At 46.2% G+C, this 15832-nt stretch overlaps 2 protein-coding genes across 2 annotated transcripts in view; one reads left to right on the plus strand and one right to left on the minus strand.

Annotated features, from left to right (window-relative positions):
* Nucleotides 1-1273: 1273 nt before the first annotated feature.
* On the plus strand, nucleotides 1274-4244 carry LOC130131494 (putative claudin-24). The gene is made up of 2 exons (XM_056301191.1): nucleotides 1274-1605; nucleotides 1722-4244. The coding sequence occupies exon 2, from the start codon at nucleotides 1730-1732 to the stop codon at nucleotides 2396-2398; it is 669 nt and encodes a 222-aa protein (XP_056157166.1). The 5' UTR covers nucleotides 1274-1605; nucleotides 1722-1729; the 3' UTR covers nucleotides 2399-4244.
* Nucleotides 4245-15266: 11022 nt separating this feature from the next.
* Nucleotides 15267-15832, minus strand: part of LOC130131712 (claudin-34-like) — a 1332-nt gene continuing 766 nt past the window's right edge. Inside the window, exon 1 of the mRNA XM_056301497.1 lies at nucleotides 15267-15832. This exon is cut by the window's right edge and continues 766 nt beyond it. Coding sequence (XP_056157472.1) covers nucleotides 15579-15832 — 254 coding nt within the window. The 3' untranslated portion in view covers nucleotides 15267-15578.

Here is a 15832-nt window from a genome sequence, read left to right on the forward strand (position 1 = left end):
ATTTTAGACGGCGCCTCTGTAGAACCGCATCTCGCAAAACGCGCACAAACAAATAAGCCGGACGGCAGACGGCGGCGGAGATTTCTGCTTTCCCACAATGCACCGCGCGCGTCCCTAGCGATGACGCTGCTGCGCAGCAATACCGCCGAAGTGAACCGAAATTAGCGCATTGTAGTCCAAATTCCACATTAAAGTCCACGGCGAAGTTCTGGAGTCATCTATCGTCGTCGCCTGTAGAGTTTCAATGTATTGACGTTTATTTTCCGAAAAGCGCTCGAGCAGTGTATGGAAGCTCAGAAGGAGCAACATTCAATTGAAGACGCAGTCTCATTGTAGTGCATCTTTACAGTATTGCACTACTCATTACTGGGGGAAAACATTCATCCAACTGCATCATGTAACTTGCATATAAACAGTCATAGTTACACAGCATGTTCGTGAACAACATACTAGTTAAATTCCCACCTCGTTAACAGGGTAAAAAGGTGTAAGCGGTTATTTTCTTGCCCGGTGCGGGATTCGATACGGGTTGTAACTGCGCCACAAGGCGACATCACTAACCGCTCGGTTAAAGGGTCAGACCCGTTAGCTAGGGGCTAATATATCAATAAGACCCGTTAGCTAGGGGCTAACGTGTATCATTAGTAGTTTACAATGGCAATTTGAAATGTAAAGATGCAAACCAAACCAACTCTCACTGATATCTTCGCTTTCAGAACTTCTTGAGTAATTCTTGGCCTGCTGAGAAAATGTCGTGTGACTGGTTTAAGTTATGACAGTTTGGTTTTGGTTTTTTTCATTTGTGTGTGTGTGTGTGTGTGTGTGTGTGTGTGTGTGTGTGTGTGTGTGTGTTTGGAGGGGTTGGTTTGTGTTACACTGACACCCATCACGATTCAGCGGTCAGTGATAGAGCCAAGCTAAATCCTCTTGCCAAACCAACAACTTAAAATGTCTTCAGTCTTCAGCAACCCACAACGGTCTCTCGGTGGCTCCTCGCCACATCTGGAGTGTTTGATTGACACAGAAACCAGACAATCTGATGAACATGGCTGCTCCCGTTCCAACAAACCTGGTTTAATAGAAGTAAAACAGACACGTGGTACATGTAAAACAGACCTGTGTCTATTTACTCTTCAGTTTGCTCGGCAACGCAGCATGGGGTTTCCACAGTTACCCCCACAGACAAAGCCAGGAGGTAGACCGAGCCATTCAACCCACTATATTGGTCATTATAAACTTCAAACGCCTTTTAGCAAGTGGGCACTGTAAAAGTAATCCACACATCGTCCAGTTCCTGTCTCTATTGGAGCAACATCCTGTATACTGTTTGGCAGTCACACGCCCCGCCGCTGAATGATGCTGTTGTTCTCTCTCTGTCTCTCTCTCTCTCTCTCTTATTCTCTCTCTCTCTCTCTCTCTCTTTCTAGGGGAGGGCTAAAACAGTGGACCACAGACAGCAGAAGAAGACATGCATGCATTTTAAACGGGTGTCAATCCCTCGAGAAGATTCCTCCGAGGCCGCCGTGAAGCTGCCAGACCTGCCTGGACATCCTGCGTGAGGAGGGAACATGTCGCCGTGAGGAGCTGCTCCGATCCCAACAACAAGTGAGTCAAAGAGAAGGAGAAGCAGAGTGAGAGGAGAACCCCTGGGACTGTGTTTGTGTGTGTGGGTCTGTGTATGTATAGATGTGTGTGTATTTGAGTGTGTGTGTGTGAGACAGGCGCTGTCATGGATCCAAGCATCTGTATGCTGGAGCTGCTGGGGGTCCTTTTCTCTGTGGGGGCCTGGCTCTGCTCCCTGGCCACCACCATGATGTCCACGTGGCTCACCCTGTCCACAGACCTCCTCCCCACTGAGAGCTATGAGCTGGGGCTGTGGGAGACCTGCGTGGTCCAGGACCTTGGCATTCTGGAGTGCCGACCCTACGACAGCCTCCTCGGCCTTCCCCCGGACATCAAGCTGGCACGGGTTCTCATGTGCGTGACGGTCGCCACCGGGCTCCTCGGGCTCCTCCTGGCCATCCCCGGGATGTATGTGGTCAACAGCTGCGACAGCCGTCTGGAGGACAAGAGGGTGAAGAGGGTGCTGAAGATGTTCGCGGGGGCGCTCTGTCTCGCCACGGGCATTTTGGGCCTCATTCCCGTGTCCTACATCGCCCACCTGACAGTGGTAAGATTCTTCGACGAGAGCGTCCCAGACATGGTGCCGCGCTGGGAGTTCGGAGACGCCCTTTTCTGCGGTTGGACGGCGGGCTTCCTGCACCTGGTGGCCGGTTTCCTACTGCTGGTCTCCTGTCTGTGTCTGCAGGAGGACAGCTGCAATATCTCCATTCCCACACCGCTGGTCATGGGTCACCCCACCGACTCCTCTCAGCGGACAAGATGCGAATACGTCTGAGACTGTGGACGCAGCCTGAACTCTGACCCCTAATGCTTTAACCATGCTTATCTGATGATTCCCCTCAAGCACCGATTATGTACAGGGTAGTTATAATGTAATGTACAGAGACCCCAAAGATCTGAAAATGGTATTTTTATATCTTGAGGGAACGAGATCTTACGTTGTGAGAACAAGTTGTTAAAGGATAATTATGAAAATAAGACTCAAGCTGGGCCTTGTTTTCATAGTTTTTCCATGTTATGACATAATTTTACTGACCGGCTTCAGCTTGTAGATTTTGGGCACAGGACGTATTTGGAAGTATAAACCAAAGTGAAGGTTAAAAGTTATGATGTGAGATGTCCAATATGATCAATGGTGGACGACGCTGCTGATCTACTTCCTGGTTTACCCTGCAGGAAGTAGCAGCCTATACTTACCGTAGGTAGTAGTAACCATCCATAAACTAGCTGGCCAGCACAATAGAGAAGTTACAGATAACGGACAGTCGTGGACACCATCTGACGGACACACTAGGGGGATTTGTTGTTCCCTTGTCTCATAAGACACCACTGTAAAGCTGAGTCCAGCGACGGCCCCCTGTCCAAAATATACAAAACGAAGCCGGTGAGTAAAATGACATCATAACTGATATGAATGATGGGAAAACTATGAAAATAAGACGCCGGTTGTAAAAAAACAAAAACAAAACCCAAAAAAACGAATGATCCTTTAAAGCAGCGTTTCCCAACCCAGTCCTCAAGGACCCCCTATCCTGCAGATTTTCATTGTAACCCTGCATAGGTGGCCCTGCTTGTACTTACTCAACCAATCATCTCACAGCACTTAATTATGCAAGGTGTGCAACATCTGACATAATTCATTGCTGATTAGTTGAATAACTACAAACAGGTACCTATTCAGGGTTGCAAAGAAAATCTGCAGGATAGGGGGTCCTTGAGGACTGGGTTGGGAAACACTGTCTTAAAGTACATGCACAAGATAATTTAATATGGATATGCTTCTCTTCTACAGAACTGTGAATGGAGATGGTGTGTTATGGTTTCCACCAGACTCTGTAATTGCATCATGTATGAAATCAGTGACGCCGTGTAAACCTGCATATTCTTGATACACCGGCCGCGTCTGTTGTCCTTTAAAACAGCAGCAGATGATTCCTGCCGAGGACGTCTCTGCATGACGGTGCCATGTTGACACAAATCCTGATTCATTCACTTCGCTCCATTTTGAGGAGGCCGTGTGTGCGTCTCTGCTGCATAGAAAAGAAGCACATCCATTCACGTTGCATTGTGTGATTTCCTCTTCTCATTGTCAATCATTCAATTGTTTTCCACGCTTGTGAGCCAAAGACTTCTCCAGCTGACAAGGCAGACTGAACCCACTGATCCCGGCATGGAGCGCTGCTGCCTGATCTGTGCACCGGACTCCTAAGTCGCTGTCTGACTGTTTCAAACGAGGAAAGACTTTCTCAAAACAGAAAGAACGCCATTCAGTCTCTTCTTTAAAGACCGTCTGTCTTCTGCTTTATGGACTCCTATCTGCCACGACTGTCTCTTTCTTACTTGGACTGAGATTCACATCATCCATGAGGTCTTCCACACGTCCCGTTCTGTCAGGCCCAAAAAAAAAAAAAAAAACATATATGTACCTTTTGTTCTGCTGCGTGGTTTTGGTCTCCACAAAAGCAACATAATGGAGTCAGTATTACTCCGTAAAGAATCAGAAGAAACCAAATCCTCCGTATTATATTCACTCCCAATTCCCTTTACTGAAAATCCCACCAGACGAGTCCTCCCTGAAGAGGAGAACAAGGCCGAGACATAATAAAGTGATGATCAAATTCCACCTGTCAAGAGTTTATATGAGTTTATTTGAGTGTGTTTGAGTGTATTTGAGTGTGTACATGCGTGTATACAAGTGTGTGTGTGTGTGTGTGTGTGTGTAATAATAATAATAACTATTTATATTGCACTTTTCTAAAACATTGTTACAAAGTGCTTTACAAAGAAATAAAACCAGACAAGGCAAAAATAAGAGTCAGACCAAAGAAGTAAGAGGACAAAATAAGTGTGTGAGTGTGTACGAGTATATGAGTGTGCATGTGTGTGTATATATGAGTGTGTATGTGTGTATACATGGGTGGCACGGTGGTGCAGTGGTTAGTACTGTCACCTCACAGCAAGAAGGTCCTGGGTTCGAGCCTCGGGGTTGTCAGACCTTGGGGGTCATCCCAGGTCGTCCTCTGTGTGGAGTTTGCTTGTTCTCCCCGTGTCTGCGGGGGGTTTCCTCCGGGTGCTCCGGTTTCCTGCACCATCAAAAAGAAACATGCCTGTTAGGGTTTATACTCCTCTCTGTGCCCCTGAGCAAGGCAGTGGGAAGAGACCTGGAGTTGGTCCCCGGGCGCAGCATGAAGGCGGCAGCCCACTGCTCCTAGCTACACAGAACACAGCTAGCATGGGTTAGTTTGCAGTAACCGAATTTCCCCAAGGGCACTAACAAAGGAAACGTAATCTTAATATGTGTGTATGTGTGTATATGAGTGTGCATGTGTGTATACGAGTGTGTATATGAGCACTCTGTAAGATGTGGTCAAAACTGACAAGACTGTAAATGTGTGTATTCTGTGTGTGACTTCTCTTTCAGTGGATTGGATCTGAGAAACGTCCTCGGTGGGTGGATATTGATGATTTGAACGTGTTACATAGAATATTCTTATTTTACTTTATTTTCAATCACATACAGTAGGACATTCACACAGGCATATATTAACTAGTGTCACTTCATTATCGCTGACTGATACTGAATAACCAAAGCCCATTATCAGAGGACTGACTGTAAAGACAAATGTAGAGGGCCGGATCAATAACATGTATGTGTGTGTGTGTGTGTCTCCTCAGGTGTGGTACACGTTAGTGCGGTTATTAACTTGCACATACTTTATCAACAATTTCACAGAAAAGACCACAAAAAAGCAGAGATTATATCAATGAGATGAGAATTTAAAATATAAAACAAAAGTCACTTCAAGGAAAGGTTAAAAATAGAAAAAAAGAAAAAATCATAAAAACTGAAAAGTTGTTGTCCATTTTATTAAAATGAGAACAGGTATGAATTTAATTTCCATTTAGGAACATTATTGAAGTTTATGACATTCTCTCACGACTTAAAGGAGGCTGTTTTAAACAATGTCTTCAGCGATACTTTTATGTATCTTCTAATTTTAATTTTAACTTAAAAGAAGAATATTTCTCATCTGGGATATGAAGGTAAATATGATGAATCCATGTGGTGCAAAGGGAAACAAAGACACCATCATCATCCGCGTTTAAACAGCTGGTCTGTTAGCAGATGGTCAGGTTGGACGGATGAAGATGAGGTAAAGGGAATTAACCCCCCCCCTCCGACATCTACTGCCATGGCACCTTGAGCAAGGCACCTTTTCTTCTCAGTGAGAAGACTAGGTGTAGTGTGGAGGTGTGAATGCTGAGCGGGATGTCAAGTTAAGCAAAACATTTTTGTTTAGCCCCAAATCCCAGTTTAGCCCCAAATCCCAGTTTGGCCCCAAATCCCAGTTTAGCCCCAGAGGCCTTTACCGGCCATCCTGTGCACGGGGCCACACGGCCCATCCTGACGAATGAGAAATGGATGGCGCTGAAAGGCAAAACTTCTCCTGTTATCCCACACTTACCTGCTGATGAGACTGAGAATCTGTGTTTCAGACGAAATCTGGCCAGAAATTTAGGACTCAGAAAAACACAGAAGCTGAAGTCACATTTCACTACGAGGCCACCAACCCATGGGAGATGTTTTTGACTCTACAATGACCATCACGACCTACGGTTGTGTGGCTGGTATTGTCCATATTTTATAAACTGTCCTACAGCACGCGCCAGTGTAACCGGTTACTTTCTTGCCCGGTGCGGGATTCGATACGAGGTGTACTGCACCACAAGGCGACGTCACTAACCGCTCGGCTGAAGGGTCAACGAGTCTCATTAGTAGTTTACACCAGTAAATTAACTTTGAATTGAGCTTAATCTACGTTTTCCAACAGAGACTATATCCAGGCATAAAACCAGCATGTACAGAAACAAATGGGTGACAGATTGTTGTTTCTTGGTTTTTTTGGGACTTTTCTTTTGTGCTTGGATGTACTCCGTTGTTGTTGGACGGCGATGCCGTGTTTGAGAGAACCGCACGCTCCACGCTGTGTTAATGGCTTCCGGGTTGGAGACGGTCCCTAAACCTCCTCCCATATCAACGTCCACCATTCTCCACCTCCCGCCGGCCCCGCAGCGAAACCTTTCCCCGGGGAAACAGAGGTTAAAGGAGCGACTCCGCTCCGCTCCAGCCGGCATCCGTGATACCGATCTGAAGGCTGCCTTTGTTTTGTCCTCACAATACGGTGATTATGGCCTCCCCTGCAAATCTCTCCATCTCTCCCCCCCTCGGCCGGCGTTTGGCTCCACATCAGTCAGACGTTAAACCGGCAGCGGTCCCGTCGGACCCGGCCAGGGGAGGACGACAGCAACGAACCTCCACTTCTCTGAAGTCTCAGAGAACAAGACGCCGTCATCAAATATATTAAACCCTATTGTAACCGGTTATTTTCTTGCCCGGTGCGGGATTCGATACGGGGTGTGCTGCACCACAAGGCGACATCACTAACCGCTCGGCTAAAGGGTCAGACCCGTTAGCTAGGGGCTAACGTGTCTTATTAGTAGTTTACACAATAAAGTAGTAAAGTCTCCAAAAGAAATCAGGTAAGCGTCCTTTCAATAATCTGAAGAGTTGATGATGAGAGTACCAGTAAATAGTGTAAACTACTAATAAGACACGTTAGCCCCTAGCTAACGGGTCCGACCCTTTAGCCGAGCGGTTAGCTATGTCGCCTTGTGGCGCAGTGCACCCCGTATCGAATCCCGCACCGGGCAAGAAAATAACCGGTTACAATAGGGTTTAATAAATGAGTAATGGGGCCCTTATAAGCTCTTACAACACTCATGCTAACATTAGCACGTTTTGCCGCAACGTTGTTAAGACATCCTGTAGCAACCAGAGGAGGGCGCTCTCACTGTCGACGGATCTGCGCTGGGGGAGCGCAAGGGCTCGCGGGACTTGACGTTCGAGTTGAAATTGTGAGAACGTTACGATTTTACGCGTTCATGTGAAGATGCGTCGTTTTGGGTGTAGTAAAGCGGGCTATCCACTAGGGGGAAATAGAGGGTCTGTGACGGGAGATGCTGGGGTAGAGAAGAAGACGCAGAGCGGCATATCGGGTAGAGAAGACGCAGAGTGGAGTTGTTTACGAGTGTTATGCAACAATAAAGTACCCCAAACCCTGGCCACCTCAGTCAGCTTACTACAGGGGGGTTGACTTAGACTGCGTAGAGGGCCGTTTACTGACGGACTGACCTTAGGACCGGGACTTGACTGACGTCGCCAGTTGTGACTTCGGGGAGGGGGGGTCACTGTGTTGTTCATCTGTTCCAGAGCTGTTCCAAAGGAGCATTCGTTCATCTCTGCCTCTGCTGTCCATCCCTGCACGCAAGCTTGCCTCTATAACATTCGAATTTGCCGACTTTGGTTGCGATCCCTCCCGCTTCATGGTCCGCCATATTGCTTTGGAAAACCTTCCCCAATGCCGGTTGTTTCCGTACGGCAGTTGTCCAGAGTTGGCCGCTGGGTGGCGATCTTGCCTTGTTTTGGTTCCTTTATATCCGGCGATGAGTAATAAAGTCCTTTGCAGGACACCGTACTCTCAGACGAATCGCATTATCTTGCGAAATAAACCGTGCTAAACGGTAATCTGTAGCATCTGTTAAAAACATGTGAACTAAACCTACCCATACACCTAATAGTGTTAGTTTCTTAAGATGTTTTAAGTACAGATGGTAGGTTTGAGAAGCAGATTGTATCATCTTCGTCGAAACAATAGCGCTCTTGCCGTGATTGTGGCTCGCAGTATCGGCTATACCTTCGTTGCTACTTGCTTGTTTATGGCTTGCTTATTTTCGCCTGCATTACATGCGCCAGATGATTGTGTCTCAGTTGACCTCGTGTTAAATAAACATATTGAAAGAAGGATTTTATTGCGCACTGATAGTTGGACACGTATTGCAATGTCTCGCAAGGTGCCGTACCTGTGATGCCCGCGTGGATGGCAATAAAAGTACCGCAGCAAGAGAACCCGGCTCCGTTTCTCTCCCACCAGACACCCTCAACCCAACGTTTCTCTCCCACCAGACACCCCCACCCTCAAAACAACGTTTCTCTCCCACCAGACACCCCCACCCTTAACACAACGTTTCTCTCCCACCACACACACCCACCCTCAACCCAACGTTTCTCTCCCACCAGACACACCCACCCTCAACACAACGTTTCTCTCCCACCACACACACCCACCCTTAACACAATGTTTCTCCCACCAGACACCCCCACCCTTAACCCAACGTTTCTCTCCCACCAGACACCCCCCCTCAACACAACGTTTCTCTCCCACCAGACACACCCACCCTTAACCCAACGTTGCTCTCCCACCAGACACACCCACCCTTAACCCAACGTTTCTCTCCCACCAGACACCCCCACCCTCAACACAACGTTTCTCTCCCACCAGACACACCCACCCTTAACACAACGTTTCTCTCCCACCACACACCCCCACCCTCTCAACACAACGGTTCTCTCCCAACAGACACACCCATCCTTAACGCAACGCAGAGACACTAACCTGAACCAGGGCTTGCAGGAGAGACTAGAAGGGCCGAGAGGGAAAGAATTCGGTTACTTTAAAGGGGATAAGAACTTGGGACGGTTTTGATCGTTTAGTGACCACAAGCTCCATATTTCTGTTGATGCAGTATGAATACACGTGCATTTCACATACTGAATTTACATTGTATATACTTGCATTGCATTGTGTACTAGTATTGTAGCGAATTCGGGGGACAACGCAACCACAGGAGCTGCCGCGGCCGGGAAGCGAACCCGTGTCGGCCGCACCGCAGGAGGCATCGCTAACCGCTCGACTAGCGGGTCAGACCCGCGAGCCAGCGGCCAGCGTGTCTTCTTATCCGTGCACGTTACACAACCCCCCCTCCTTCGGGAAGCGCGTCCCCGCGCGTAAGCATATCAGCTCCTCCACGCCTCAGGGGGCCTACGCTTCCGATGGCCTTACGGTCCCCCATCCCACTTCTGACACTAATGTAACGAATTCGGGGGACAACGCAACCACAGGAGCTGCCGCGGCCGGGAAGCGAACCCGTGTCGCCCGCACCGCAGGAGACATCGCTAACCGCTAGACTAAAGGGTCAGACCCGCGAGCCAGCGGCCAGCGTGTCTTCTTATCCGTGCACGTTACAGTATGTAGGTTCAAGAATGTGCACATCCTTGATAAGGAGGAATGCTGGTTTGAACGGGGAGTCAAAGAGGCCATCTATGTGAAGAGGGAAAGACCATCCTTGAACCGAGGGGGGGGGGGGGGCTAAGAGTACATCTGTCGCCATCTTACAATGCTGTGATAGCAACTATTAATGGTGACGGCAATTTGCATATGAAACCGATCGCTGGTTTTGGTCGTTGTGCCACTGTATTGTTTATAAGGGTGGGAGCGACGAAAGAAGGACAGGGGTATACGGGTATATTAGAGGGACAGCTCAGGTTGGACGGTTTGGGGACAAAGCAAGAGAGACAGGATTGAGATGGTTTGGACACGTGTGGAGGAGAGATGCTTGGTATATTGGGAGAAGGATGCTGAATATGGAGCTGCCAGGGAAAAGGAGAAGAGGAAGGCCAAAGAGGAGGTTTATGGATGTGATGAGGGAGGACATGCAGGTGGCTGGTGTGACAGAGGAAGATGCAGAGGACAGGAAGAGATGGAAACGGATGATCCGCTGTGGCGCCCCCTAACGGGAGCAGCCGAAAGTAGTAGTGGTATATTGTTTATAAGGGTGGGGGTACCTGCAGTCACTGTATTGTTTATAAGGGTGGGGGTACCTGCAGTCACTGTATTGTTTATAAGGGTGGGGGTACCTGCAGTCACTGTATTGTTTATAAGGGTGGGGGTACCTGCAGTCACTGTATCGTTTATAAGGGTGGGGGTACCTGCAGTCAGGTGAGACTGAAGATGCCACTTAGAGGATGATGAAACGACTCTCTCAATAAATGTTGTGTCCAGATGAACTGATTCACCTTTCTGTGATCTTCTTACCTGGATTCTGATGTTCTGATTTCTGGTTTATTGAGCGTGCATACAGACATAGTCTATGTAGCATTATTAGCCCATCTATTTCTTTTGACTATAAACCTGGTTCACATCATTTCTTTTCTCTGATTTTCAGTAGTGGTGGAGAGCTTCTTCATGTGTTCACTGCCGACAAGTTGCCTGCACAGAGGAATTCCATCAGAAGGTCACTTTAAGTCGTTTTGAGATGAAAGGGGAAAGAGGCATTACAGGCCTATTGTAACTGCGTTTGCAGCAGGTCACGGCAGATCCTCTCAATGACTTCCTGTGCAGAAGTGAAGTTGGCCGCAGATGAAAAAAGGTCCTTTTGTCTGAACGTTCGCTCACTGACAACAATACCGGAGCTCTGCTGACTTCCCAGACCAACAATCCCTGCTGTGATATGCGTACGCACGCACAGACGTGCACACAGCAACCTGCATTCTGATGAGCGTGCACATCAAACCTTGGACAAACGTAGACAACTGCATTCCTCATCTGCCCAGTTGGCATTTTTAGTTCAAATTCCAGCTTTCATTGAAATGGATGATTGTAGTTCTCACTAGTTAAAGTTTAAATGTTGATAGAGTTGTATTTCTGATATATAAAAAATTGAATTTCACCAGTAACTGGCATTTAACTAGCTAAAAAAGTGTTTGATGGCCAAAATTGGAATTTTATGGAATTTTCCCTAGTTGTAAATCACTTTCTCATATCACAAATGGATATTTTGACTTAGTAAAAACTGCTTTTGTGGTATCAGAAAGGGTCAAAGTTAGAGTTCAAAAAGTAAAATGGCCTGTCACACACACACACACACACACACACACACACACACACACACACACACACACACACACACACACACACACACACACACACACACACGGGGGCAAAACCTTCTGTCAAACCAATTTATAAAGCTCAGTGGTTCTCACTCAGGTCCTCAGGTGTTCTAGCAGGTAGTTCCTCACATTCATGTGTTGTTCCAGGTCTGCTTGGAGGCTGGATAACTGCAACAACCCATGAATGTGAGGAACTACCTGCTAGAATAGACAACCAGTAGTGCTAGCCAAACATGAGGACCTGATTGAGACCCACTGGTTTAGGAGGTGTAGGACAGACTAATGTCATATGATGAAACCAACAAAAAAAAAAGAAGAAGCAAAAAATAGTAAAGGAAAAGAAGGAATTTGGAGCAGAGCAACACAGGCAGGAAATGACATCATGCCCAGTTCTGCCTCGTCTGCCATCAGATGGATGTACCAGATTACAACAACCCATTCAAAACAGGATGCAGTGTCTAGTTAGTCCACCCACTACCGAGCTGTACAGCACAGGAACACCTGAGGGTTTAAGTGGACGCTAAAGTTCAAGTCACACGTCATCCAAGAAACACAGTCTTTTGTTTGTTCAGAGCTTTTTATTTCGTAAGTACCCAGAGGTTGATAAGGTGCGGCACAAACACGGACGATGTCCGTTATCCAGAAAACAGCCGAGCCGGGTTCAAGTTCACAAGGATTTTTATTGTTTCACTGTTCTCTAATAAAAAAGTTCAGTTAGTCTGGGCTTTAGACGAAACAATAGTGACAAGACATCCTTCACTAAGTAAAAAAAAAACAACAACACCCCAACCAGGAGGTCACTGAGCAGAACCGAGCTGGTGCAGGTGAGTTTGTTGGCTCAGAAAAGCAGATCTAGTAGTGCTACGAGGATTTACACAAACAGAAATTTGCCTGTACAACATCTGATTAGAAAACCAACCGCACCCACGCGGTTGGTTGCAAGGTAACGTCCGAAAGGCTCCAACCGACCAGGAAGTGAGCTGCCGAACAGGGTTTATGAGGCAACATTTCAAACATTTAGCTGTGCCCTCATCCAGATGCAGGGTCTAAACGGGAACTGTATAGTAAAATGTCTTTTGTGAAAAAACAGAAATATGGCTCCGGTTCAATGAAAGACATCAGTCTTGGGTAAAATCTCAACATTTCATTGCACATATGATTATCACAGAAAATGCAGTCATTCATATGCCAACATTGCTCCCCTTGCTAGTAGAAGTCCGACAGAGCCCTGCAGCCCTGCATGCTTAAGTGCTGAAGAACTTTTGTCCACGGACACGTCACATGTACAAAAAAAGGTGAATTGTACCACACCGCGTTACTCAAGAGATGAGTACTGTCAAAACTGTTAGTACATTCTATATACATATTAAAGTACACAGTGTATATTACATAGTATTAGGGCATACTGTTCAGAATGCAGTACGCACTGTGTACTGTTACACTTGGCAGACTCCTGTCCGAACAGGAGACCCTGCCTTCATAACACCAGAGGAAGAATTTTGTTGCTATCCAATTAGATGAACTTCATTGTTTTCATGTTGTCGGTTTAGAGTTACACTGAGCTCTTTATTTACGCATAAAAAATAATGACCATGAAATTGTTAGAAGATACATTTGAATGTGCCAGCGCCAGCCGGCGTTCCTCCCATTTCATTGCCCACCATATTGTTTTGGATTTATTTCCTCTGGCTGTTCATTTCCATGGAAATGACAAAGGCCCAAAGACCCATGGGGCAATTTTGATTAGCTGGGGATCCTACGCTCCATACTTTATTAGTATGAACTGCAACTAAAACCCATCAGCTAGCGCTGCATTTTTCCAGACCGGAAGTAAAAAGTCACCATCTCCTTTTAGACATTCACATCCCCTGAAATCAAACTGAGCAGTTCACAGCTGATCACAGAAAGGTTTCAGATTCATCCGAGAAGCAGGGAAAAAAAAGACAATGTAAACATTCAATTCATACTAAGCACACGAAATGTATTTTGGTATTTTGCCCTGCACACACACAACTAACAAGCTGTGTGTGTGTGTGTGTGCGTGTGTGTGTGTGTGTGAGAGAGAGTGAGAGTTTCCTTCACCAGACAATTTTTTAAACATGCAAAAATAGCTGATTTATGTTCCTTTATAAAGAAAACAACAGTCTGGTTGTAGAGCACTTCATAGCACCGAGGCAGGTCTAGTTAAGGTCACTAATGACTTACTGCTGACTGCAGACAGAGGTGACTGCTCGATTTCAGACTTACATTACATTACAGTCATTTAGCCGACGCTTTTATCCACAGCGACTTACAATAAGTGCATAATTTAACGTAGGAAATTAGGAGAACTACTAGTCATATAAGTGCATCTAAACAAGCATCTAAGAGCAAAACCAGTGCTAAAGTAAAAGCGCAAGAAAGATTTTTTTGTTTTTTAAATGAGTGAATACAATAAGTGCTAAGAACAAGTAACAGGGTAGTAGTTCTTAAAGAGGTGAGTTTTCAACCTGCGCCAAAAGATGGGCAGCGACTCCGCTGTCCAGACATCAGTGGGGAGTTCATTTCACCACCGTAGAGCCAGGACAGAACAGAGCGGTGACCGGGTCGATCGGCAGCAGGGGCCTCTGAGCGATGGGGCAACCAGGCATCCCGAGGCAGCAGAGCCAAGTGGTCGGGCGGGGGTGTAGGGCTTAACCATGGCCTGGACATAGGAAGGAGCTGTTCCTTTCACTGCCCTGTAGGCTAGCACCAGAGTCTTAAACTGGACTTAAGTGCTGCCTTTGACACAGTCGATCACAACATCCTCTTACATCACTTTAGAGACTTCGGTTGGCATCAAGGGCTTGGCTCTTATCTTATCTCACCAACAGAACTTTTTCTGTTGTTCTGGGTAACTCTACATCCTCGGTGGCTCAGTTAAGTTGTAGTGTCCCTCAAGGCTCAGTTCTTGGCCCCCTTCTCTTTTCTATATACATGCTGCCCCTTGGCCAGGTCATTCAAAATCCTGATGTGCTCTACAATTTTTATGTTGACAACACTCGGTTATACATACCATTAAAACCCACAGATCCAGCATCACAGCAAATCTTAAAACTTGCCTCTCCGACATTAAATCTTGGATGTCTGAAAATTTTCTCGAATTTAATGATGACAAGTCTGAGGTCATTCTGTTCGGTCCCTTCATTCATGCTTTCTCCAGCTCAAGCTAATCTCCAAAATTAGGTCATTTTATCAATTGCCAATTTGCAAAAATTTGTACATTTATCTATTCTCAGCTTGACTATTGTAATGCAATTTATTCTGGTATCAGCAAGGGCTCCCTCCACCGTTTGCAGCTGGTACAAAATGCCCCTGCTCGGCTCATTACTGGGACAAAAAGGCATGACCATATCACTCCTGTGCTTGCCTCCCTACACTGGCTCCCTGTTATATTTCTTTGTAAAGCACTTTGTAACACTGTTTTAGGATAGTGCTATATATAAGTTATTATTATTATTGAATAACATTCATTACATTACAGTAACTGAAACATACCAACTACAAATCTAAGTCAATAGCCTGTGTTTTCAGTCATGTTTTACCCGTATAAACCACCATCAGGTCTCTGATGGATGTAAGTAATCAGGTTTTTTCCTAATTTAGAGGAAACGACATGAAATTTCTGTGCGTTCAAGGCATGAAGGAGTCCTCTGCTACAGGATCTAAACAACATCAGCTGTTTGCAGTTCGGGAGCCCTTTAGGTTTAAAAGTCCTTCATAATTTGTGAAAAGTTCATTCAAAAAATGTAGTATTTAAAATACATGTATTACATGCTATTCATAACTCAGCATATCTTAAATACAAATCCAGACTCTTAAGGTGATTTTATTTTGTCTAAAGAACAAATGTTGACTTCAACGGTCAACATTTTTCTGTTGTCCTCATCTGAATCTTCAATGCTTTTCATGATTTTGTTCTGGGAAAGATTTTTGAAGTTGATTGACTGATTTCATTTTTCCAAAATCTAATTTCTCCCTTGCTGTAATCTGCCATCAGCCGCCTGGTTTGTTTAAATACTTCATATCAACGTCCGGTAAACATTCAGATCCATGTGTCATGTCCCCCTTCAACATGGTAAACGGCTCAGAGATGTTCCTGAAATTCAAACGCCAGGTTGTCTTTGCCCCGGATGCTCACTTCCATTGTCGCAGATGCCGACCCGTCCACGCTCCTTCGCTCCTTCCAGCGGGCTCGGTCTGTTCTGGCAGGAAGCCGGTAGGACAACAGCATTATTCCCGCGGTGGTCATCAGGATGGCGGCTATGATCCCCACGCTGATGGCCGCGCCCACCTGCTGTGAGACGGGTGCTGGCGGCAGGTGGAAGTCGGGTGGGAAGT

The sequence above is a fragment of the Lampris incognitus genome, chromosome 21, assembly GCF_029633865.1.
Source record: "Lampris incognitus isolate fLamInc1 chromosome 21, fLamInc1.hap2, whole genome shotgun sequence".
NCBI classification, from domain to species: Eukaryota; Metazoa; Chordata; class Actinopteri; order Lampriformes; family Lampridae; genus Lampris; species Lampris incognitus.

Coding starts and splice junctions, on each gene's coding strand:
- LOC130131494 (XM_056301191.1), top strand. CDS start 1,730: ATGGATCCAAGCATCTGTATGCTGGAGCTGCTGGGGGTCCTTTTCTCT.